Consider the following 24208-nt stretch of genomic DNA (forward strand, 5'->3'; position numbering starts at 1 on the left):
ACCAGCGATGCGCCCCCCTGGCCTCCACTTGCTGCTCCTCGTCCACCCCTTCGTCAACGCCCGCTAAGCTCTGCAGACAGCGCAGGCCCAGCAGTCCGAAGGCCCGTATGTAGACTCCCATTATCCACTCACTCCTCTCTTCTGTTCCGTTGCTCCTTTTTCCTCGTTCCTCTTTTTTTTTACTCTTTTCTGTTGCGTCGTTCTTTTTCTCTCTCTTTTGCCCTCTCTCCATACGCAGTGGACTCCCTATACACTCTGCCACCTTTCTTCTCTATACCCTCAGCTAACTCGACGGTGACATCCAGGAGACCGACGGCGGCCTCCTCTCAACGGCAAGCGACGCTGCAAGACCTCCCACCGCGTCCTCCAGAAGCCCTCCGCCCAGCTGCAGACCGCCTACCTGACCGCGCAGGCCGACTCCGAGTGGTTTCAGTCCCTCCCGCCAAAGGTCCAGCAGCGCCACTTCAGCGTCGAGGAGCAGACTCGCCTCGGCGGCTGGCGCTCCAGCATCATCCTCGACGCCGCTGACCAGGCCCTCTACAAGTTCGGCAGCTTCACTACCGCTGCCGAGTCCTCGTTGTCGCTGCCGGCCACGGCTACGTTGTCCAGGTCGTCCTCCTTTTCGAGCATGTCGTCAGCCGTAGATGGCGATGCCCATCACCACCACAACAACAACCACAACAATAACAACAACGATGACAATAACCAGAACGATGACTCGCTCTATGATAGCTTCAAGTGGCTGGACGAAGAAGACGAGATTGATCTCTCGCTAGACTACCACGCCCATCTCGCTGAGACGTCGGCTTCCTCAGCCAATCTACACAGCAAGAAATCGCCCTTCCGCAGCAGACGGCAGTCCTCCTTTCGACGCACTTTCTCCATCTCTTCAGGCTCAAACCGCGGCAGAAGCAGCGGCAGCGGCCTTCCTTCACCCCGTCTACGCAGCCAGACTGCATTCCAGCCCAATTCCATCAGCAGCAGCAGCTCCTCCAGCAACAACAACAACAACCACAATCTACGACCACATTCTGTCTCCAGGCCTACTCCTCCCCCCCTGATACCACCATATCTCCCTCATACTTCCCATGGCTCCGTCGACCACCCAGCCCAGTTCTACCAGGACCCCGAGGCCCGTCTTAAGCTACGAGTCTACCTCGCCTCTCCCCAGAAATTCGACGAAGCAATCGAATTCGGGTTCCCTTCTCTCGAACACAACGACAACCTAGGCACTCCCTTCTCCTTCGACCGCAAATGGAAAATGCAAGAATCCCCTACTTCTTCCTCCTTTATCGACTCAGAGTCCATCGCCCCCTTCGACAGTACCGCCAGTGCAAGTGGTCCGCCTAGTCCCCGCACCGCCGTACGACCGAAGACATCCGGAGATTTGAAACCCGACAGCAACCAGTCAGCTTCCACATGGCGTAACCCATCAGTGTGCGATTCCGTCAACTCTCGACCCTCGTGCTCGAGCAGGCGGCCTATCATCGTCGGCTCCTCGGGTCCCATGGGCAGCAGGGAGATGACGCTTAAGATGACGCTTACCCGACCCGATCTCAGATCAAGCGAGCTGACTTCCTCGCCGAAATCGAGCATGACGGCCGAGGAAGATCCGCTCAAACTGGCGGATTTGCCGGTCGACGAGAAGGCGCCGGTCTGGGAGAAGCCGGAAAAGACCTCGATGAAGAGCGTCTGGAGGAAGATCACGGGCAAAGCTACTTAGCCTTACTATCATTAACTCTCTTTTCATTTCCTTTCTGTCACTTCGCTTCTTGCGTGAGCTATGCTTGCACCCTGTTTACATACCCATACTACCTTTTATTCATATACATACCCAGTTTTTTCCCATTTCCCACTTTTACTTACACTTTACTCTGCTTGACGCCTGATGACCCATCTCCTAATTTTCTACTCTTACCAGTCCATCTATCCATCTCTATTTCCCTTCTGTCTTGAATACCCACCGCTTTTTCAATATCTACTTTTATCTACATACCATGTCTGGGATCTCTCTACTTTTCCTCTCTACTACCCTCTATCTGCCTGCACATAGCATATATACCCATCTACTTAGTTACTCAGTTAGTTAGCAAATGAAACACCAATGCAGACGAACACTCTTCCACTTCCACTTCCATCACGTAACCGTCTCTCTCGTTCCTTTTTCCTTCCGAATCAACTTACCTGCATACGGATACCCGCGTACTTAGAAGCATGTAAGTAAGTACACACATCAAATATGACATGTTGTGCATGTACTAGCTCGTGAGGTTCCTCGTATAACATTCTTGCATGCTTCATCCCTGGACAGTCGTATGGATGTCAGTATGTAAGTAAGTAAGTATATGCCTGCATCCCTGATCCCGGCTAGTCTGCCCGGAAATACCTTCTTGCTCCCACGAACCAGTGGACGCCGGCTCCCTCTGTCGACCTCAATTGCTCACTTCACGACTCCATAGCATGTCCACTGGTGCGTTGAGATAGCTCACATTGCGCCCTCGAGAAAGAAGAACTATATCAGCCGTGTTATGGCTGGTGCATGGGGGACGGGTATGCGGCCACCTGGCTGCGTCGAGGGGAGGGATAGGACGCCAGCTGTACACCAGGACGGCCGACAGGCTTCTTTCTTTTCTTTCTTTCTTTCTTCCTTTCTTTCTTTTGCTCTGTCGTCTCCTTAACGGTCGTCGTAGTGTAGTTGTTAGCATGTAGGTGGTGGCAGCGGATACGGAGGATGGCGTGAGGATAGGCAGGCTTAGCAGTCAGGAGTAAAGACGGAGCCAGCAACAAAGAGCATCCACTTACCCTACCATCCTCCGGCCATTAACTAGCCATCGCCATCATTATCAACGTCCTCTTCTTCTTCTCCTCGTCTTCATGTCTGCCGTCCTTCGTCTTCGTCCTCGTCCTCGTCTCCCTTTCTGCGGCCTCGCCTCAAACTTCAGTCGCATCACGTGACACTCTTTCTAAGCTGGCCTGCAGAAGCGAAAAGCGACGACGACGACGATGAAGACAACAACTTCACCGCCAGCCAGCCAGCCTGCCAGACTGCTCTTGTTCTTTTGATATCGCTATTTCACCTGCGGGCTCCAGTTAATTAGGTGCCCTCTGCTCGTCTGCCGGGACGTCCCTGGCTGTCTGTTTGTCGCTGGTTCAAGGCGTCTGTTTTGGTCTTGGTGAGTCCTCAAACTGCCAGCTATCTAACTACCAAGCTCTCAGCTGGCCTAGCTACGACGACCTACGACGACCTCTACTGACTTCCTACTATAGCTTCATCCTAGGATTCCGATATCATACGAGACCGCAAATCCCTCCTCGCGGCCCCTCCAGTTCCATACTTATGTCGTCCAGTCAATCCCACAGCTCATCATGATCGTCAGGAGCCTCCTGTTGGCCGGCAGCCTGCTGCTAGCCAGCGTCGTGCCGGCCTCCTTCACCCTCGCAAAGTCCGACGGGCCCCAGATCAAAGTCAAGGAGTTCGACAAAGTGCCCACAGACGTCCACTACTTCGAGGACACAGATACCATCATCCTGTCCGGCAAGAAGGCAGAGCTCTACATCTCGACCGATGCTGCCGCCTCATGGAACCTGCTCGAGGGGAAAACCGGCATCTTATACCCAAACAAATACCACACCCAGAGCGCGGTGATCTACGGGCCCAATCGCAAGCACTGGGTCACCTTTGACGCGGCGAAGACATGGCGCGAGTTTGAGGTTCCCGATAAACTGGCTTTTGGCGGCGGCTTTATGCCGTTTACTTTCCATGGAAAGGATGCTGAAAAGGTCCTTCTAAGCGCAGAGGAGTGTCAGTTTATGACCTGCAGGCATGTGACATATTATACCACCGACGGCTTCAAGACCGTCAAGAGGCTGTTCGAGGGCGATATGGGCTGCTTTTGGGCGGTGGGTAACCCGGCCTTTGGCGAGGGTGAGCCTCATCTGCCCGATAAGCTCGACGATCGAGTGTTTTGCATCTGGCCTCACGCCACCCCGCTCGACCTGACGCGCCGGCTGGTCTACTCCGATACCTACTTCAGTGACCGCAAGGCCGTGGCGGTCGAGGCGGGCGGTAGGGACATCAAGGGGGTCAACAACATGGCTTCTGTCAAGAAGTTTTTGCTTCTGGCTGCTTCGTCTGTAGGCACCTCGGAGGCTGCGATATACGTTAGCAAAGATGCCGTGCATTGGGACCGGGCAGACTTCTACGGTGGCCCCAAGGTACGGGGAGGCAAGTTTACTGTCCTCGAGTCTACAAACTATAGCATCCAGGTCAACGTTGCATCGCGCAGATCTAGAGTACCCATCGGAAGCTTGTTCACCTCCGACTCCACCGGTACCTCTTTCACAATGAACCTCGACGGCGTCAACGAGGATAAGGACATGATTACCGACTTTGAGCAGGTCTCGGGCATCCAGGGCATTTTCCTCGTTAACATCGTCGAGAACGCTGAAGAGGTTAAAAAGGGTGCCACCAGGGAGAAGAAATTGGTCAGCCGCATCTCATTTGACGATGGCAGAACCTTCAAGCCGTTGAAGTGCGGCGATAAGGAGCTCCACCTGCATTCCATCACCCGGCCATCCAACATAGGTAGGACATACTCCAGTCCAGCCCCGGGCCTGGTCATGGGCATCGGGAATACCGGAGACAAGCTCGGAACGTACGAAACAGGCGATACGTTCGTTTCTAACGATGCGGGCGTCACTTGGCGCAAGGCCCTGGATAAAGCTCACAAGTACGAATTTGGTGACCAGGGCTCTCTGCTCGTCGCCGTATTCGATGAATACAAGGATAAAATATTCACGGACGAAATATCTTACTCGCTCAACCATGGCAAGGACTGGAAGAAGGCCAAGCTGCCTCACAGAGTCACCGCCTTGCAACTCACCACCACACCGGACTCAACCTCTCTCCAGTTCCTGCTTGTGGCAGAGGACGAGAAGAAGAAGTTCTACGTCATGTCAATTGACTTTAGCGACGTCCATGAACGCAAGTGTGAGAAGAAGGACTTTGAGCGTTGGCCAGCTAGGTTGGATGAAAAGGGCGAACCGGACTGTCTCATGGGCCACAAGCAATTCTACAAACGAAGAAAGGCAGATGCAGACTGCTTCGTCAAGGAGAAGTTCAAGGAGCCCTTGCCTGAAACTGAACCCTGCCAATGTACCAAGGAAGATTTCGAGTGTGCCGCTGGCTTCCTGCGCAATAAGGACTACGAGTGTGAACCCCATCGCAAGGTGTCGCCGCCAGAGGGCAAATGCAAGAACCCAGACGACAAGTTCATGGGCCCATCGGGATACCGCTTGATCCCCGGAGATGACTGTCTCAAGAAGGGCGGAGTTGACCTTGAAAAGGAAGTAGAGCGGACCTGCAAGGATGCCACCAAGGCTCCCGTCAGCGGCCAGATCTCCGTCGAAACAACCCCCTTCAAGACCAAGAATCTTAATTACCGCTACCTTGAACGCAGTGATACCAGTTCCGGAGACGACGAGACCGTCATCTTGAAAACAGATGATGGGGACCTCTTCGTCACCAGAGACCATGGTAAAACATGGCAACGCGGTAAATTCAAAGAGCCCATCTCCCTATACATTCCCCACAAATACGACAACGACGTCATCTATCTTCTCACTGAAGGTAAGAAGGCATATTGGAGCATCGACAGAGCACATACATTCCATTCTTTCGAAGGAAAGCTGCCCATTACCAGAACACTCGGCACCCTGCCTCTATATTTCCACCCAGACCACCCGGACTGGCTGATCTGGATCGGCGGACAGGACTGCAAGGGCAAGAAATGCACTGATCTAGCATACTATTCGAAAAACCGCGGCGATGAATGGGATCTGCTCCTCCGCGGCGTGGGCAAATGCATGTTCGTCGGCAAGGAAGGCGAACTGACAGCGGACGATCTGATATTCTGCTCGCAGCATGAGCACGAGGATCCATCCAAGAGCCTCCGTCTGATTTCCAGCGATGACATGTTCACCAAGAAAACATCCATCCATTTTGACGGCAAGCCTATCGTCGGATACGCGAAGATGTCCGAGTTTATCGTCGTAGCTACCAAGAACGGCACGGAGCTTTCGTCTTTCACCAGCGTGGACGGCAAGACCTTTGCCCACGCCGCGTTCCCACCTAATTATCACATCGACGCTGAATACGCATATACCGTTCTAGACAGCTCGACGCATTCCATCTTCCTGCACGTCACTGATCATCCTGCCAAAATGCACGAGTTCGGCAGTATCCTCAAGAGTAATAGCAACGGCACATCATACGTCCTCAGTCTGCCCAACGCCAACAGGAACGACCGAGACTACGTTGACTTTGAAAAGATCCAGGTCGTTGAGGGCGTTGCGCTGGCGAATATAGTTATCAACCCGGATGAAGTGAAGGGTAAAGGGCAAGAGAAGAAGTTCAGGACCCTGATCACGCACAACGATGGATCTGAATGGGCTCTTCTGCCTCCTCCCAAGAAAGACGTCGATGGGAAAAGCTTCGACTGCAAGGTCAAGGACAAGGGCACGGACGATTGTGCCCTGCACCTCCACGGATTCACTGAGCGCCGCGAGAACCGGGACTCGATGTCCTCTGGTTCTGCCGTCGGTTTGATCATTGGTGTTGGAAATGTAGGCTCCTCCCTAACACCCCGGGCTGAAAGCGATACCTACATGAGTCGTGATGCGGGCATTACCTGGCACCAGATCAAAAAGGGTCGATACCAGTGGGAATTCGGCGACCAGGGATCCATCGTTGTCGTCGTTGCGGAGGAGAAGCCGACCAAGGTCCTTTCGTACTCGCTTGACGAAGGCGAGACATGGACGGATTTCGAATTCAGCGACAAGGAGGTGACGGTTGAAGATATCTCGACCGTTCCATCGGATACGTCGAGGAATTTCATTCTTTGGTGTCGGCCTGGTTCTAGCAATGAGATTGTGGCGTATAACGTTGACTTCTCTGGTCTCAAGGAGAGAGAGAAGCAGTGCGTGCTCAAGAAGGAGTCGCCCGAGGCTGATGATTATTACCTCTGGTCCCCCAAACACCCTATGCAAAAGAACAATTGCCTATTCGGCCATGTTTCGATGTATCATCGCAAGAGGCCTGAGGCAAAGTGCTACAATGGCCCTAAGCTCGATAGACTGAGCAGCGAGAAGAAGAACTGCGAATGTACCCGCCAGGACTACGAATGGTAAGCCCCCCTCCTACTCTAACAACATAAAAGCAGCGATATTGTGCAATACTAACATTTGCTTAGTGACTATAACTATGGACGCCAATCAGATGGCTCCTGCGCTCTAGTCAAGGGCCTCAAACCCGCTGACCCAATGCAAATCTGCAAAGACGACCCAGAGGCCATCGAATACTTCGAACCAACAGGCTACCGCAAACTCCCCGTCAGCACCTGCGAAGGCGGCCACCAACTCGACCACCTCGTTGCGCGCCCCTGCCCCAACAAAAAGAAAGAATTCGATGAAAAACACCCCGGCATCGGCGGCTTTGGCCTGTTCTTCGCCATTTTCTTCCCCGTCGCCATCGCCACGGGCGTAGGATACTGGGCCTTCTCCAAATGGGACGGCAAATTCGGCCGTATCCGACTGGGCGAGTCTCAACCTGAATCTATCTTCTCAAGAGACTCCCCCCTCATCTCTGTACCCGTCACTATAGTCGCGGGCACCGTGGCTGTGATCACCGCTCTGCCGCTACTATTTTCGAGCCTCTGGAGGAGTTTCAGAGGGTATACCCGACTCCCTGGGTCATGGTGGGGACAGAGACAGAGACCATATGCTTCGCGAGGCGCCTTTGCCGCTCGGAGAGGCGAGTATGTTGGTGTTGTGGATGATGAGGACGAACTTCTTGGAGCTGAGGAGTTTGAAGGTGATGAAGAGGAAGACGTGTGATTGCTTCACTTACCCTAACTCCTACCTACTTCCTACTTCTTTCCCCGTAGCTGGGAACAGATACTCTTACTTAATGGACACGATTATGCTGAACAGTGCGGAGAGATGTTTTCCACTCTCCTATATATTTCTTTTGCTTCCTTTCTTGTTCTCCCTTTGAGCCTGTTCTGTTTTTTCCTTGACCTTCTGGAACTCTGTGTTATATGTCATATATATCTCCTTTTTCTCATGGTCGCTCTAGGTAGAATAAATGTTCGGTTTCTCTCTTCGCTGTGGCTTTGATATGTATGGCGTAATGAGTACTGTCGTTTTAAAAGTTCTATTGGTCAGGGCTAAAAATAAGGGTAATTCTATTGGTCGTTACATCCAGTCTCTAAAAGCAGCCAATAGGAATTCGCTTTACACAACTCGCTCCTTCGTGCATATCAACGTCTAGTCAAATCCTTTCTTTGTACAACCATCGAACTTCAGCCGCGAAGATGGTCTATATAAGACGCAGCATATACCCATAGGCGTATACTGCAGATACCACCAGGATAAAGCCACATGTCCTATTATTTCATCCTTCCATGAAGGCAACCCTCGGTCACGAGCCGAATACTTATCTCCTGTCTCCTCCTTACTTCATCGGCACGCTCCGCGAGATAAGCAACAGATATCCACCAACTGCCTAGTTAGCCATGGATCTCACTACTTGGGGAAACTCCTGAGTATAACCTACTCTTATCCTTATCAAGCTCAGTCGTGGTGGATACATGACGACGAAGATCGCCCAGCCTGCTTTCCCCGGGTTTCTCCCCCCAGTAACAAATACACTAAATGCTATCAGCGGAAGTCTCCAGGTCATGATACACGTTATCAAACTCTAACGGCCTTTGTCACTCTCAAGATAATGAAATGGTAGATTGGACCCGGCCATTTCTTTCTACGTCTATTTAAATATATATATACCCTCGCAGGCGTGGTGACTTCAGTTCGCCCATCCGTCTACATCCTGCTTAACTGGTAGGGTAGTTGGTGAAATGACACCCAAACTATCTACCTTCGATTTGTCGAAATACCGACGCTACACATATACCTTCACCTCTTTCCACGCCTTACATAACGCCATTAAACTAGAGAGTTCCTCAAGCCTCGCCAATGAAGATTTGTTTCCCTCGCCTCCCGAGAAATGTACATGGACTGCATTCAATTTCTTCGCATACTGGTAATGCCCAGTTCCATATCATTCATTTAAGTTAGGTACCCTGCTTCACTTCCCTCTAACGCACTTACAGGTGGAGTGAGTCCTGGGCAATTTCAGCTTGGTCGATTGGTGCCTCGTTAATCACCGTTGGAGCCACCGTGAGAGATGCAGTGCTCGTTGTTCTGTTCGCAAACCTACTTACTTCCGTTGTGATTGTATTGAATGGACGAGCTGCAGCGGCATACCATATTGGATTTCCGGTACAGTCCAGAACAAGTTTTGGGATATATGGCCAGTACTTTGTGGTGGTGCTGCGTGCGTTGGTTGGCATTGCATGGGGTATGGCCTTTTCTTGCATGCAGTATTGACCATAGCTAATATGGATTATTACCAGGCGGTGTACAGTTATATTATCAAGGACAGTTCCTTTCCGTATGTCTTCGTTGCGTCTTTTCTGGATGGAACAAGATTCCAAATACTATACCCGCAGTGAGTATGGCCTGTTCTTCGACCTATATCTAAACTAAGTCCTTCTTAGAACCAAGCAATTACCGTTCAAGCGCTGATAGGCTTCTTCCTCGCCTTTCTAACCACCCTCCCCTTCACTCTTATCCATACTACCAAAATCCGACATGTGTTTAGCTTCAAGGCCATCGTCGTACCTCTAGCAGGACTAGGGATTGTATGCTGGGCCATTACCGCCAACAGAGGTGTTTCAGCAGATAAACTCATCGATGAATCGAAACGTAAATCGACGTCTATCTTTGCATGGGGATTAGTTGCCCAGCTAAATGCTGTGTTTGGAGCAAACTCCGCTCTTATAGTTACTGTTCCCGATCTCGCTCGATATTCCACGAATCGAAATGCACAGGTATACGGGCAGGCTTTGGGATTGCCGCTGTCTCAAACAATATGTGCGGCATTTGGAATTATTACCACTGTGGGTATTCGACGTGGTCATCTCCTTGCTTGCTCCGACTACAACTAATAATGCGTAATAGGCTGCCGTTAAGAACATGTATGGAGAGGCATATTGGAATCCATATGACCTCCTTAACGGTATACTGGACCATGGCTACACTGCGAAAGCACGAGCAGGGGTGTTCTTTGCTGCTGCTGCATGGGCTTTTGCGACCCTGGGAACATCAATTGCATGCAATGCCGTTCCCTTTGCCGCTGACATCACCTGTCTCGCGCCAAATTACATCAATATCGTCCGAGGCCAGGTAATCTGGCTGATAATTTCACTATCAATTGTACCCTGGTATGTAACTTTTTAATTTCTGTTATACAACACCACCAACTAACATGATTCAAATAGGCGCTTTGTTGGAACTGCAAGCGGCTTCCTCCGTTTCCTCACAGGCTATTGTATCTTCCAGGGTCCCGTGGTTGGCATCATGCTGATAGATTACTTCTTCGTCCGGAGAGGTAACCTTTACTTACCGGATCTATACCGCCATTCCTCAACTGCACGATACCACTTTACCAAGGGCTTCAATATTCGTGCCTTTGCTGCATTTATCATTGGGTCCTTACTCCCTTTGCCAGGACTAATAGGGAGTTTTGGCCACTCCTTTTCTACTGCGGCGGATCGTATGTTCTCGCTAGGCTGGATACTTAGCTTTTTGGTTGGTAGTTTAGCCTACTGGATTCTTTGTGCTCTGTTCAAAGTTCCTGGTGACGATGATAGTTACGGATTCGAAGAGAAGGTGGCAGAGGCCGAAGAGATGATATGCCAAGGTGGGGCTGAACTGTCTCCATCTTGTGAAGTAAAGGGGGATACCTCTCTGCAGGTTGAAGAGATTGAACGAAATGTAGTATAATGGCCTATTACTCAACTAATCTTCGGTGGCAAAAACAAGTTTCATAACTAGTTACGGATTCGATAGGATATTTGGCACGAGATACAATTTTTGATATTTAACAATCCTGTATATAGTATTTTTTAGATATCAGCACCAATTTTCACTCACCGCACTGTCTACATCGTGCTGTATGCATGTGTTTAGCTGGGAGGTGGTAGATCGGCAGGACTGAAAGACGATGGCAGCAACTAATAGTAGATGCAGGTCAGTATATACCTAATTCATTAGAAGCAGGGATATATATACCTCTCCCATGGTCGTCAGCGTATATTTCCCATCCCCTCCATACATATAGATCGGGAAGCCCAATGCACAGAATTGACGCATACTAAGTCGGCGGTTAACATCATCTAGACAAGCTGACCTGGCCAGGCGGGGGAAAAAATAGGGATGCTATGCAGGTGCCACCTACAACTGCCGACACATGCCACATGGCGAGGCTCCCGGATTGATATCCGTAGCTACAGCAATAGCCTTGAACCTGGTATGGCCAGCCGCCTTTTATACCTGGGTATTAACAGCAGACCAAAATGCGGGGTGCAGGGGTCTGGAATAGCTTCATACCACGGCCGTTCCCATGGCGCAGCGCTCAGCACATACGCCAACCGGGTAGCTGACATTCTCGACGTTGACGCCGGTAATGTACTCGCCACTCTCAGTCAAGAGGCATGCACCGACGCGGAACTTGGAGTAGACGCCTGTATAGCAGTCAGTACCTGGATAGGCGCTGTTTCGGCTGTGGAGATTAACGAACAGTATGCACGGTCTTTGGCCGCGATGGCCTTCTGGCCCATGGTCTCTACCTCTACGTCGGTGATTGAAGCCGCCATCTTGACTTTCGAGTGGTTGCGCTGCCTGGTAAGTCTCTTGACTGAGGTAGATGTTTTGTTTGTAGGTTATTGTTGAAGAATATCGAGATGTAGTTGATATTTAGTTGCTTGACTATGGAAAAGTCTAGTGCAAGGCTAGTACCGGAGCGGACTCCGCCGCCTTCTATGAGTCAACATCAAACACGCACCATCTCGTTCCGACGTCAATACGGGCTCAAGGATGTTTGAGGGTAACATGTATATATGTAGATCTTTCTTTCAATAGATAAACAAAGCTCTCTAGAACAGAAAATATGGGCCAAAGTAAACGAAATCTCCAAAACACCGTACACCTGTATCTGCCAGCCATCCAATGCATATATATGTGCCGAGAAATCAAGTCATAAAAATGGCAAAGAAATGATAAGGTTTCCAGCTACTGAAAGTGAGTCTTTAAGCCTTCGTATATGGAAAAGATAAAGGCTGAGCTGGGTGCCGATCGAGCAACCGTGATACCGCAGCCGCGATATAAACCAGCGACACCATGCTGTCTCCAGACCGCCTTTCCCACAGACCAGAAAGAGGGCATCTTAGCACCACTTTTAGCCGAATGTGCAGCGATATCTTCTGTCTGGATGCGTGACTTAATAGTGTCTGCCGGGAAGAAGATAAAATTATAGAGAATGCCAGCAGTAGCTCCGGCAATCATCTGCTGGTATATTGGCAAAGGTGGCAAGTCGTCTGCCATCCCTTGCTTCCCCTGAAGTGAAACTGCGGGGTTATAATGTCGAAATAACGCGGACACGCCTTCATAGCCGCCAAACCAAGACGCAGAGCCGCCGGTTTCACGGATGAGGGTGCCGAGCTGTCCACGCCAAAGGCCGAGAACGCCATGTGTTCGAAACACAGCTGAAACGATGGCCAGAGGGCCCATTGCTTTGCCTTGATGCTGACCCGCGGGGACTTGCATCTTGCACTTGACGAGCTCGACGGGCGTGAGGAGGATCGAGGTGAACGCGCCGGATGCTGCACCACAGACTAGCAGGGCGGTGTATGGAAGCTTCTCCAGACCGCCGTAGACATAGTCCCGGGCTAAGTGTTGTGTGAGGCGGTAGCTGAAGAAGAGGGAGCTGTTTTCGATAGCTGCACCGAGGAGGGGTGCACTAATGCCACGATAAAGTCCCTGTATGCCTTCTTGCCGCAGAGACTGACGGAAACAGTCGATTGGACCAGTATAGCGGAGGGGACGGCCGTCTGGCTGAGACTGTAATCGCACTTTGACAGTATCGAAGGGGTACTCGATGTATTTTCCAACCATGCCGGCGATCTATTTTGTATAAACAGTTAGCTAGGTTGAAGTTTTACGCACACATCAATCGAGTAATTACTCACAGAGCCGAAAACAATGTCCTGGACCGCATCGATGCCGTGATGCTGTGCTCTCACGGGCAGATCGGACAGTTCGACGTTCATAGTGTGAATAGTGGGCTTCTGCTTCACCGCCGGCAGAGGGTCTCCGTCCATGATGGGTGGCTTGTGGTTGTTGTTGTTGCTGTTGGGCAGCTGAGAACGGGAGTCAGAGGGATCGGAATGACACTGGACAGGCCGCTATCGGAGGGTCCTTATAGAGCAGCTGCCAACGGTGAAGAAAACCATGCTTCCAGTGAAGCGGAGCAAGATTCTGCACGATATTCAGATGCCTCTGCACGGCGGCGGAACGGACAGACTGGTCGCAAAGTAAGAGTTTTTAAAATAAGAATGCGAGGTTTGGCAGCTTAGGTTGACGTTATAAATAGCCACCGCAGCAAAAGTTGTTGTTGACGGTCGAGTCTTCGAGTGCACTCCGTACTGGCGTGCTAAAGCGTACTATCAACGCAGATCCCATCCCATCCTGTGGCTTTTCTTCTCCTCCATCTTCTTCCTTTCTTCTTTTCTTCTTCTTCTTGAAAGTCGTCGATTTTTCTTTCGTTTCTTCGGCTTTTCTTTTCTTTTTCTTTTTTTGGTCACGAAAATAACATGCTTAGTCAGCGGGAAATGGGGCTCTTCGGCATTCGGAGTAACCTTAATACGGTTATCTGATCAAAAAGATAAGATCACACGCTAGTCCTCTTTTGGACACTTTTCTTTCCCTCCAAAAAAGCAAAAAAAAAAAGACGACGAAAAAGAGAAAGAAAAGAAGAAGAAAAGAAAAAGATAAGAGGAGGAGAAAGCAGTCGGAAAGGAAGACAGGAAGACAGACGAGAGGAAAGAGAAAAGATGTCAGAAGCCACACATGACTCCGTCGAGGTGGCCTCGGAGAAGAAGCCTGCTCCAACTTCTGCCATAGAATCGTCGAAGCCAAAGGGGATGCGCAAGAATGGTAGTTATTATTATCATTCTTATTTGCTACTATCAGAATATTGACACTCTTGCTGATGTTCCTTTGATTTGGTATAGGTAAAAACTGGCATGCACCCAAGAAGGCCTTTAGACCGACTGCCGGACAGACATCATATGCGAAGCGGCTGGAAGAGCGGAAAGCGATGGCCGTGATGAAAGAGAAGGAGAAGGAGATGAAGGAGGAGAAGGAGGCTACAAGACAGGTAGGCCAGGCTGATTTTACGGCTTGAAGGGCCAAGTATATGATACCTAGTACTAAAGTTCTTCCCTTCTTCAGGCCCGCATACAAGCTATCAAGGACCGACGAGCAGCCAAGGAAGAGAAAGAGAGATATGAGAAGCTGGCCGAGAAGATGCACCGCAAACGAGTCGAGCGGATGAGGAAGCGCGAGAAGAGGAACAAGCTGCTTAATTCTTAGATTACATTGGCTTTTTGGTGGTTTCCTTTGCATGCGCTGGAGTTTGGGGTTATTATAATGGAATTTAAAAAGTCGAACTTGGATGCTCTACACAGACATAAAGATATACAGATACAACTAGCTACTGGATATAGCTAGAACTGCAGATGAATGAGACGGCTGAATGTTCTAGCCTGGTGGTAATTGACTGGCCCTCTCTTTATCCCCAGAGGCATTGAGACCTGCTCCACAAGGATTAATGGCAGTGAGACACTTCTTAGTGCTTTGATACTAAAGATTCAGCCTTACAAACATGAATTATCCAAGTATATAAATTTCACCCTGGTAGACATCTATTTATAAATTCAGTCAATCCCCCCTAATATAATAAGCTGTTGTTTGCTCTGCTGCAGGGTCCCTGAGGGATGACGTAGTTAGCGTAGCCCAGCCAGAAAAACAAACCCCTGTTAATAAAACTATTTAAAAATCACCGACCCCAGACAGCCTGCGATTTCTTGCCTAGTGCATTGCCTGTGGAGTGCATGCAATAATAGCAAGCAGTGCTAACCGGCAATCCTAAGACAGCAGCTCAAGAGCAGGCAGAGGCAGAGAAAGAGAAGATGGAGCAGGACAACCTCCGGATACCCCCTTTGGCGCTGCCTGCCGCACAGCAAACACCAGCACCAGCACCAGCAGGCAGTCCCGATGAAAGCACCGAGATGCACACGGCTTCTCCCGCTTCACCAGCTTCATCCTCGCTGCAGCCCTCGCCTCTGCTGCCTCCCAACAGGGCCTATCCCTCGCTCAATAACAACCTCTACATCCCACACCACGCCAGCATACCGGACCCGTCGCTCTTCTCCCCGTCCAGCCCGCTCCAGCAGCACCCCGAGGACAGGAGTTACGACGCCGAGAAACGCAGCCGACGACACCATAAGCACCAGAAGTCACGGCATGAACGCGACGAGAAATATCTGAGGAACCCGAGCTTCCCCATACCTGAGCAGGTCGCGGAGATGCCCTTCCACCTGGGCAAGAAGAGAGCTCGCGCCGCTGCGGCCGAGGCGGAGGAGAGGGCAAAGGCGCAGGAGAAGCGGGAGCTTGACGAGAAAGCTCGTCGCGATAGAGAGGCCAAGGAGAACAGGGAGGAGCTTGCGAGACGGTTCCCGTTTACCAGGACGAGAGAAGCGGTCACTCAGGCTCGTGTTGACGAGCTGCATACGAAGAGACTCGAGGCTGAAGCGTACGTTTCTCTGTCTCCTTTTTTACATATTGATTGCCGGTATAGGAGTTATATCATCCTAACAATACGTGTGCAGCGCGAATAGAGAACTCTTCGACGAAATTACCGAAAAGTCAGGCTCATTCTCCAAACGAATCGAAGACACTTGCGGCAATCTGGTCAACGATGCCAGTGTAATCCGCGGCACTATTTACAGTCTCCAACGGCTCAGTAACACCGCTTTGGCGCAGCACAGAGAATTCCTATACCGCACGACGGGTGTGATGCGCAATGCGGAAAGACATGTACACAATATCAACAAATTCGAGCGCCAGCTGCAGAGCATTGCGTTGTTGGAGGCCCGTTTGAAGGCTACCGAGGAAGCATCGAAGAAGCTGGACGCCAGACTCGACGTTACGCGGCAGAGAATCCATGCCTGGGACCGTGAAGAAGACAAGTGGCAGGCGAAAATCAATAGGCGTTTGAGGATTCTTGGTGCCGCGATTGTTTTCTTATTTGTTGCTTGGGTCGGCATGAAAGTCATGGGTAAAATGTACCCTGACTACTCCATCTTTGGCTCCAAGGCGAACACCACCTTGCATGGGAACTCCTCTGAATGCTGTGTGGAGACCCTTGACAATGCAAAGAATGCCATGACTACAGGCACTGCCATTGGCGTTGCAACAGGCACTCCGACCGGCACTCCAACCACTGGCCGTGCAAGGAGCGCCTATAAAACTCCTCTCGACTTGGACGCCTTAGAGGAGCCATTGCAGCGGATAATTGATGAACTCTAAGCCTGTCGTTATGTGATATCATTGTACCCATGGCACTCCTGCCACTGACCGATATGATGTTACCAATGTTTCAAGGGAAGGGGATGGCATCTCCACGCAGTTAAATGGTCAACGGCAGATCCATAGAAGAAGCATGAGGACGGAGTTGGAGGATCTTTTGAGTTAACCCGGAGTTGTTTGTTATATATCTTACATTTGCATATGATACCCCCATAAAGAGTGGAGTTTTAACGGAATCAAAGTGGTGTCGCTTCTTTCAATCTATACCAATCCGTAGATATGTGTAAATTCTGTTTCAATTATTTATCACACGGCAAAACCCTTCAACCAAAACATGTCGTGACCCTTTCATATGCATGAGAAAACAAAATATAAAAACCAAAAGATGCATCTCCCACACGCATGTTCCAAGAGCGTAAAACGAAACGAAAAATGAAGAAGCCTGCCCGCGAGATCCCAGAATAATCATCACCAGGAAACTCATGCCCTTCGCCACGTAGTTAGTTAAGCCTTAACTCAAGCAGGAGGCGCCCCAGCCGCAGCCCCGGATTTCTTCTTCTTATCCTCCACCAACTCAAAGTTGTCCTCTGGGACATCCTTGTAATTCTCTAGTAACCATTCCATCACCTCCTCACTGACATCTCCTTGCACAGTGATCTCCTCGTTTGTTCCAGTCGCGGCAGCAGCACCAGTAGCCTTCGTCACCGAGCTTCCTGTCGCGAACTTCTTGCCTAGTCCCTTGGCTACCTTCTTGTTGTCTAACCCATGTGCCTCAAGGCCAGATATAACAGTCACGAATTTCCGCTTATTACGCTCCACCCGTCTGATAAGGATCTTGGAGGCAGCTTTCTTTTCATGTTCACGGCTCTCGGCTTGGGCAGCTTTGGCTTCTTTCTTAGCCGCGTCCTTGGCTGCTCGCTCACGGGCTTCAACTGATAATGCGGAGAGGTTCGCGGCGATTGTTTCTGCTCATTGTTAGACACTCGACCGGCACGTCTGAAAGGAAGGTAGCGTGGAGGTACCATCTGAATATAGCTTCTGGTAGAGATCTGGGTGTGATTTTTCTAGCCATTCTTCGCATTTCTTCTTTGTGCCGCCGAATTCACAGTACTAATAATATGCATTCCAGGTCAGTCACGCGAGCCCCTGGGTGGTTCAAATGGTATAAAAAGACAAAGGTATAGTAATTTTAAGAAATGGACTATATCAGACTATCTCCCAGGGACATAATCCGTACCTCTGGAGGGAGAGAGCACACTATAAGAAGCACATTCAATGTTAGCCTTCATCCCACCATAGCTTTTGGAGGGGCAGACAACGCGGCTCAACCCACGCTTACCTCCGCAGTATACTATATGACGGGCTTGAGGCTCAGCAGGCGCAGTCCCGGCGTCTCCATTTTCAGTGTCAGCCATGATTCTCCTTTATATCTTGGCTATGATCTATAGCAATTAAGACGGCGAATGTAAATGCTTTCTTCTGCTTCTTTTGTTTCTTCCCTGGACTCGCGGGAGGGTCAAGATTATGTAATAAATATGACTAAGATATGACTAAGATTTTATTTCGGATTAAGTATATTCCATATCCGGCTATCCTGGGCCGAAAAGGGAAAAAAGCGACGTCGCTTGCAAGATGAAGAGACGAAACACTAACAAACACGCATAACTGGAAGAGAGAAACGGCCATGAAGACGGCGGAAGATGGAAGACTTCCTGGTCGTCCTTGGGGTTGGCGAAGCGATGCTGGCACAGAGTTGCAGCGGCACATCATGGACGCCAGAAAAGGCGGTGTTTCACCGGAGTCTATTTTGACCAGGCGATCCCCGATGACAGACGGAGCTCGCCAGCGTCATTGAACATTGCTCTTTTTGACAGCAAGTCAAGGAAAACAGGTCAGACAACACGATGCTTCGACTGACCTGGTTCAATTGCAATGTTGATTGACATCCAGCTTGGCCGAGTAGCCGAGATTGTATACGCTGATACGAAGTATACAAGTCGACGGAGGAGACGGGAGAGACAACGTCATGAATAACTGCGTAGTTATGCCGCTGCACTACATGGATGGATTCTTGCCATTTATAGTCTCGACCAGCCCTGGAGTGACGGTCGGGGGTATTTTCCGCAGAGCTATCAAGACTGAAATAGCAGGTCGTTCATAGCGTCATACTTAGGATGCCGAACCAGTTCGCTTAAACCATGTCCAGGAAAACAACCAAGCCTCACCTAGTTGTTGAGTATCTATACTTAAATACATCGACTTACTCGAATTTGTCAAGAGCTGCAAATAAATAGACATTTACGATGCTTGGAAGGGGCTCGACATCTAGGGTCTCAACCTGATTTCCTGCAGAAGCCGCTGCTCCTATAGGCCCCCTGTTAATATGTGACGCCCTTTTTGCATTGTCAAGCCGACCAGGTCTTCCACTGGCTTTCGGATTCAGTCGTGCAATTGCACTGATGCATACACGAATAGCGACTCTAGATCACTTACTCTGCATAGCATAAAAGCTGGTAGTGATGGTGAGTTGGTTTCGCTCATATAGACACCTCACAATCCAAGCTAGGTGGTAAATAGTTATATGCACGGCCGTTAAGAATCATGGTTCACTCTGCTTAATGCATGCATTGCGCTGATTAAATTGGGTGACTTCTCAAGGCCAGCCGCTGGGTGGCATGGCGTATCAACTGGACCAGAGAAAACATCTCATCCACGTCGAAACCAGGCACCCATCCATATATACATACATACGTACCATACATTTCGTATCAAAATGATGCGATGTTGATATGGCCTGGAATGCCGATTCCGCGGCATATTGCCTCGTTTTATGCCGGCGAGGAAGGAGGGAGGGGAAGCTGAATGAAGAGGATGATAGACATTGCATGCAGTCAAGCAAAGCGATTAGTGCCTCTTTTGCGCCCCTCATACCACCAACCAACCCCTCGTCAAGCCTCGTCGTACAAGGATGTGATCTTTGACATGAAAAAAAAAGGGCGGAACATCATCGGCTAGTTATATGCACGCTGGTAGTACGGAGTATACACCACCCAGAGACCGACGTTTAAACAGGCCGATCATCGAAGCAGAACCAGAGACCGTGCCGCAGCCTGGTTCTTTAGCCCGCCCAAGCTCAACATATCACACCATCAATTGGCTTGTATCATAATTCCCCGCAGTTCGTAGGGGAGGGAGACCCTCGCATCGCGACCTTGAGATAGGCCAAGGAGGCCCCCCCCCGTCACCCGCTGGCGGAGTATTTCGGGAGAAGCGGGATGTTGCTGCATGATGAGAAAAAAAGAGTAGAAGAGGTGGGAACAGAAAAAAACTGGATCCCCCAAGATTGTGCTAAAAAAGGAGCTTTGTACTCCGATGTTTAGATCTCGATTCCAACATCCGAACCCAAGACCAAGACCAACCCTGGAAGACGGAGGAAGAGGTCCATGCCACGCCATCGGTTAACAGGAGCCATCGAAGACAGGAAAAGTGAATAGTTAGAGTCTGGCTTTTCAGACTTCCCGTGTCTCTCCAGGAGTCTGCCTGATCTTGACCTTGCTATTTGCTGGTCGTGTTATTGTTCTCTGGCACCAAGGTGACCCTCTCTACAGGTACCGTCGAACAAGAAGGCGATGCAGTGTACACGGCTTGCGCAGCCGATAACAGTCGCACCACCGCACTGGGAGGGAAAAGCAAATACGGGCGCTTCCAACTTCGCTCGAAGCTTGATGTACTTACATTCGCCCTGGTGAGAATGTACTCTACCATGGTCGAGATAGGAGCATCACTCTTCCCAACCATGGACAGCACAGACACGGGATTAGGGATCTGGTCGTCAATATGCAGCCAGCATCATATCATCATATCTCCCCCCATTATTATTTGCCTTCGGATTATGTCAATAGAGCTGACTCAAGCTGTCGATAACCAAGTCACTCACTTATTTGCAAACCGCGGGGCGGGGCCGAGGTCACGGCAGAGATGGCTGCGCAGAGAAGTAGAAACTAACTAGCCCTCTGGCTGTAATGTCTATATGCACGGGGCTGGTCGTCTCTCAGTCTGGCTTCACCGTGGCGACAGCCGGCTATTTTCTCTCTGGGCTTCTGCTTTTGTAAGGCTTTTCCCAGGCTTGTCGACTCCCCTTTTGCCATTAACTGCTAGTGGATCATGGACGAATGTCTTGTGTTCCTGGCCCTCGAGGGGATAACATAGCTGTATGTAGTCAGTCAAGGCACTCCGGCCAGCTTCCTTGATCTGCCCAAAAATCCTCCCGATACATTTTTGTACTTGCAGAACTCCGCGATAAGCGGCAGCGAAGGTTTCGAGTCCTCTATCTAGACGGCGTCAGTGAAAGCAACTAGTTACTATCGATGGAAAAAAAGGGCCCCAGATAAGGTACGGAATACGGAGAGCAGTGGAACCAGGAAGATTCTGATGCGTTTTTCGCCTCCTTGACAGGCTCTGACTCCTCCTGGTCTGATATCTCCCGCCGCCGTCAGAGTCTTCACTCAGATAAACTCGAATCGCCCTGGATCACTTGCAGAGACGGCGAGTCAAGAGACCGCGAGGGTCAGGCAGCCAGTGAATGTCCCGCCGGCCGCGAGAGAGAAAGATACGCAGCAAGGGAGCAGCCTCATCCATGTAACCGACAGCGAGCCCAAGGTTGTTCTAGACTGACCTTTCGTACCTTTTGTCTGCCCATCTCAGAGTCTTGTCTCGTCGTTTCTTCTTCCTCTCTGCCTTCTGCTGCTTTTTTTTTTTTTTGCAAAAAAGCTGCTGCATGTTTGCTTTTTGCCTCCTTTTTGCATGGGATGCAAAAGGTTGTGTGTGTGTGTTGTGTGTGTGAGTGAGAGAGAGTTGCGATTTATTACTAGCAGAGACTGGCTGGTACAATAAATAATATATCAGCAACGCCTCCGCTCGCCAGACGACGCAGCACCTGAGCCATATCATGACCTGCGACGGCGCCGAGAGCTCTAGACGGTGTCTGTGACGGTCGTCAATTGGGAGTGCAAGTCGATAGCTGCTCGTCTGTTCCGGCTCTTCCAGCGCATATAAACCCGACCTGTCTATCTACTTCCCGCCCCCCTACAAGGACTACACCGACTACACCGACTTCTAACACCTCGAAGGCAGGTGATGCCAGTGACAGGCTAATAACATCGACTCTACACTGCCTGCTTTTATTTCTTCTCTCTTAGGTATACAGCTGGGGCACTACGGGTTGCAGACATGGCGTGCAGGGCGGCGGACGACAGCTTCGTGGAGCGAGAACCATCCAGACATGTCGACTATCTGTCGCATTCCTGGCGCGAGGAGGACGTCTGGAGCTCGTGGAGATACATCGCGGCCAGGAAGGACGAGTACGAGAGTGGGCACAGGCTGGAGAATGCTGCATGGCGTTCCTGGGCAAGGATACGATTCGGTCTCGGATGGTTCCCTGCGGAGGCTCTGAACTGGTCAGTCAAGCAGTTGATTTTGATATACGCAATTACTCCCCTTATAGAACGATGGACTAACTGTTTGACAGGCAAAAGGACATCGACGTCACTTGGCTGTACGGCCCGCTGCAGGTGCCCGGTGACGAGACAGACGACCGGTCAAGCACTGCGTCGCCGACTCCCTCCTCCCCGGGGGCGTCGAACTCGTCACTTATCGATAAAAAGCCGATCCTCAAGAAGCGGACCATTTCGCAATCAATTCTGCAGCGGCCTCACTCCACCCACACGTTTTTGCGTCTGGCCAACGCTCTGATCAAGGCCCAGGACGGTGCAGATGGCCGGTACATCGCAGACTACCCCGTCTCCCGCCAGGAGGTTGAGAAATCACTTGGCCTACCCTCAGAGAGCTCCGTGTCCAACTTCTTCTTCCAGGAGAGTCGGGGGGACATTCCGGACAAACGGCATATCAGCTTCAGCAACGAGGTTGCACAGTGCGTTGCCGTCGAGGACGACGATGAGCCGTTTGACGGAGAGTACTACGGCTACTACAGCTATGCCACAGACGGCTCTGTGGTAGAAGAAGACGAAGCCTCCGACGACGGCGTCGTGATGGCTAGATACTACCCGGAGAGACCTCCTCTCAGCTTCCAGAGCACTCCACGAAGCAGCTTCAGCAGCGATAGCAGGATTATCGCTCACTTGCCTTCCACCACCCTCAAGTACCGACCCGATACCCCAGAGCCCAAACAAGAGACCCCGCGGCCCGTACGACCTACCTTGTCTCGCTCATCTTCAGCTGAAACCCTCCGTCCGTCAAACTACCATGCTGCTGCTGCCAGAACGTCCTCTCACGGAGACTTCTTCCTGGACGAAGAGTACGGAGCGGACGAGGACTGGAATACCGGCTGGGACATCGAGTGGAACGCCCAGCAGTCATCATCTATGAACCAGACATCTTCTCCACCATCATCTTCTACTATTACCACTTCTGCATCTCTCCCTTCCCTGGCAAGTCAATGGTTCAGTAATTCAAAGGCCAAGGCTAGTATAAGCGAGGAAGGGAAATATTACTCTTCCTCCGGCGTCTTCATGCCATTTGGCTATGGTGACAACAGCCCCGATGGAGACCTCGACGGGCCCGAGGAGACTGAAGAGACAAACTCCAGCCGAGGCGTGATCGATCGAGTAATCGACACGGTCAACACGGCTAGAGATATTGCACATGTCATATGGAACGTCGGCTGGCGCGGCTGACTCACCGACCTATATGCCCGGGCATACATGCGGCCCATTTCCATGGTTCCATACGGCTCCAGAAGGGATCGGGTTACTACCCAGCTTCGACATCTCCTCAACCGAGCTGGCTGACCACGACATCCCATACATGCCTCGAGTCAAAAGGCATCAAATCCCGCCGACATCTACTGCCTGTCTATTGATATATTTTAACGTCTACACGTTTACACTTATCATTATCTACGGAGGCCGGGCTACTTGAATATCCTCAAGTAGCACTCATCCCGCCAATCCGCGAGACAGACGGCTACTCCTTAGCCTAACAGCCTACGGAAGCACCACACCCATTCTCACACTTGATGGCAACCAACAGCCAATACAACACTCCGACATCAAAGTCAATCATCTCTCTCGTCCATACAGAGACAATTGGTCCGTTTCTTACCATAAATTCCGCTACTGTCGCCGTATCGGAGGGAAGAGGAAACAGGTACAAAATAAAAAGAAAAAGTGCTTGGAAATAGATCTATGAAGTTACGAATGACGCATGACCGCAGACCCTACCTAATTACCTGCCTGTCTTTTCTTTCATGGAGCTCGAATACTACTAATTACTCTTATCTATATTCCTTGTTCTTTTTATTTTATATCTTCTCGTAGTCGTGTTACTGGCGTAGATTTGGTAGACTTGCTGAACCCCTATTCTCCTTCTGTCCACCAACACCCCTAAACACAGGCACAAACACCGCTGCCTGGACATCCCCCCCATGTCTATCATCGATTGTAGCCCCCGAATAAAGGTGTCATCGCCTCTAAACCGGCCTTCTCCTCCTTCTCCTCCATCGTCTCCTCTACCAATTTCCCCAGCCGGCATCATGTGACTATCCAGGGGTCCAAAAAGGGCGCAAAAGAAAAGAAAACACTCGATTTCGGCGCAAAAAGGGCCAGCAGCAGCGAAAAGCTGAGAATCCATCTTGTTTACC

The 24208-nt window shown here is 50.6% G+C and overlaps 8 protein-coding genes across 8 annotated transcripts; 6 read left to right on the forward strand and 2 right to left on the reverse strand.

Annotated features, from left to right (window-relative positions):
* Nucleotides 1–370: 370 nt before the first annotated feature.
* On the forward strand, nucleotides 371–1723 carry TRV_01925 (uncharacterized protein; the record flags this gene model as incomplete). The annotated part of the gene is made up of 1 exon (XM_003023829.1): nucleotides 371–1723. A coding segment is annotated over one exon (1353 nt), but the record flags the coding sequence as incomplete, so codon positions are not given.
* Nucleotides 1724–3366: 1643 nt separating this feature from the next.
* Nucleotides 3367–7893, forward strand: TRV_01926 (uncharacterized protein; the record flags this gene model as incomplete). Its single annotated transcript, XM_003023830.1, has 2 exons — nucleotides 3367–7184; nucleotides 7251–7893. 2 exons carry the CDS (start codon nucleotides 3367–3369, stop codon nucleotides 7891–7893), a joined length of 4461 nt encoding a protein of 1486 aa, XP_003023876.1.
* Nucleotides 7894–8915: 1022 nt separating this feature from the next.
* TRV_01927 (uncharacterized protein) lies at nucleotides 8916–10905 on the forward strand (the record flags this gene model as incomplete). Its single annotated transcript, XM_003023831.1, has 6 exons — nucleotides 8916–9100; nucleotides 9171–9418; nucleotides 9485–9568; nucleotides 9649–9950; nucleotides 10081–10343; nucleotides 10401–10905. The coding sequence occupies 6 exons, from the start codon at nucleotides 8916–8918 to the stop codon at nucleotides 10903–10905; spliced, it is 1587 nt and encodes a 528-aa protein (XP_003023877.1).
* Nucleotides 10906–12192: 1287 nt separating this feature from the next.
* Nucleotides 12193–13280, reverse strand: TRV_01928 (uncharacterized protein; the record flags this gene model as incomplete). The annotated part of the gene is made up of 2 exons (XM_003023832.1): nucleotides 12193–13083; nucleotides 13149–13280. 2 exons carry the CDS (start codon nucleotides 13278–13280, stop codon nucleotides 12193–12195), a joined length of 1023 nt encoding a protein of 340 aa, XP_003023878.1.
* A 66-nt stretch (nucleotides 13281–13346) lies between these two features.
* Nucleotides 13347–14553, forward strand: TRV_01929 (uncharacterized protein; the record flags this gene model as incomplete). Its single annotated transcript, XM_003023833.1, has 5 exons — nucleotides 13347–13521; nucleotides 13553–13723; nucleotides 13861–14115; nucleotides 14193–14338; nucleotides 14413–14553. The coding sequence occupies 5 exons, from the start codon at nucleotides 13347–13349 to the stop codon at nucleotides 14551–14553; spliced, it is 888 nt and encodes a 295-aa protein (XP_003023879.1).
* A 599-nt stretch (nucleotides 14554–15152) lies between these two features.
* TRV_01930 (uncharacterized protein) lies at nucleotides 15153–16551 on the forward strand (the record flags this gene model as incomplete). Its single annotated transcript, XM_003023834.1, has 2 exons — nucleotides 15153–15775; nucleotides 15861–16551. The coding sequence occupies 2 exons, from the start codon at nucleotides 15153–15155 to the stop codon at nucleotides 16549–16551; spliced, it is 1314 nt and encodes a 437-aa protein (XP_003023880.1).
* A 516-nt stretch (nucleotides 16552–17067) lies between these two features.
* On the reverse strand, nucleotides 17068–17966 carry TRV_01931 (uncharacterized protein; the record flags this gene model as incomplete). Its single annotated transcript, XM_003023835.1, has 4 exons — nucleotides 17068–17516; nucleotides 17574–17661; nucleotides 17789–17808; nucleotides 17891–17966. 4 exons carry the CDS (start codon nucleotides 17964–17966, stop codon nucleotides 17068–17070), a joined length of 633 nt encoding a protein of 210 aa, XP_003023881.1.
* Nucleotides 17967–21780: 3814 nt separating this feature from the next.
* Nucleotides 21781–23243, forward strand: TRV_01932 (protein phosphatase type 1 complex subunit Hex2/Reg1, putative; the record flags this gene model as incomplete). The annotated part of the gene is made up of 2 exons (XM_003023836.1): nucleotides 21781–22007; nucleotides 22079–23243. The coding sequence occupies 2 exons, from the start codon at nucleotides 21781–21783 to the stop codon at nucleotides 23241–23243; spliced, it is 1392 nt and encodes a 463-aa protein (XP_003023882.1).
* Nucleotides 23244–24208: the final 965 nt, after the last annotated feature.

Source organism: Trichophyton verrucosum (genome assembly GCF_000151505.1).
Source record: "Trichophyton verrucosum HKI 0517 chromosome Unknown contig00188_1.f1.exp, whole genome shotgun sequence".
Classification (NCBI taxonomy): domain Eukaryota; kingdom Fungi; phylum Ascomycota; class Eurotiomycetes; order Onygenales; family Arthrodermataceae; genus Trichophyton; species Trichophyton verrucosum.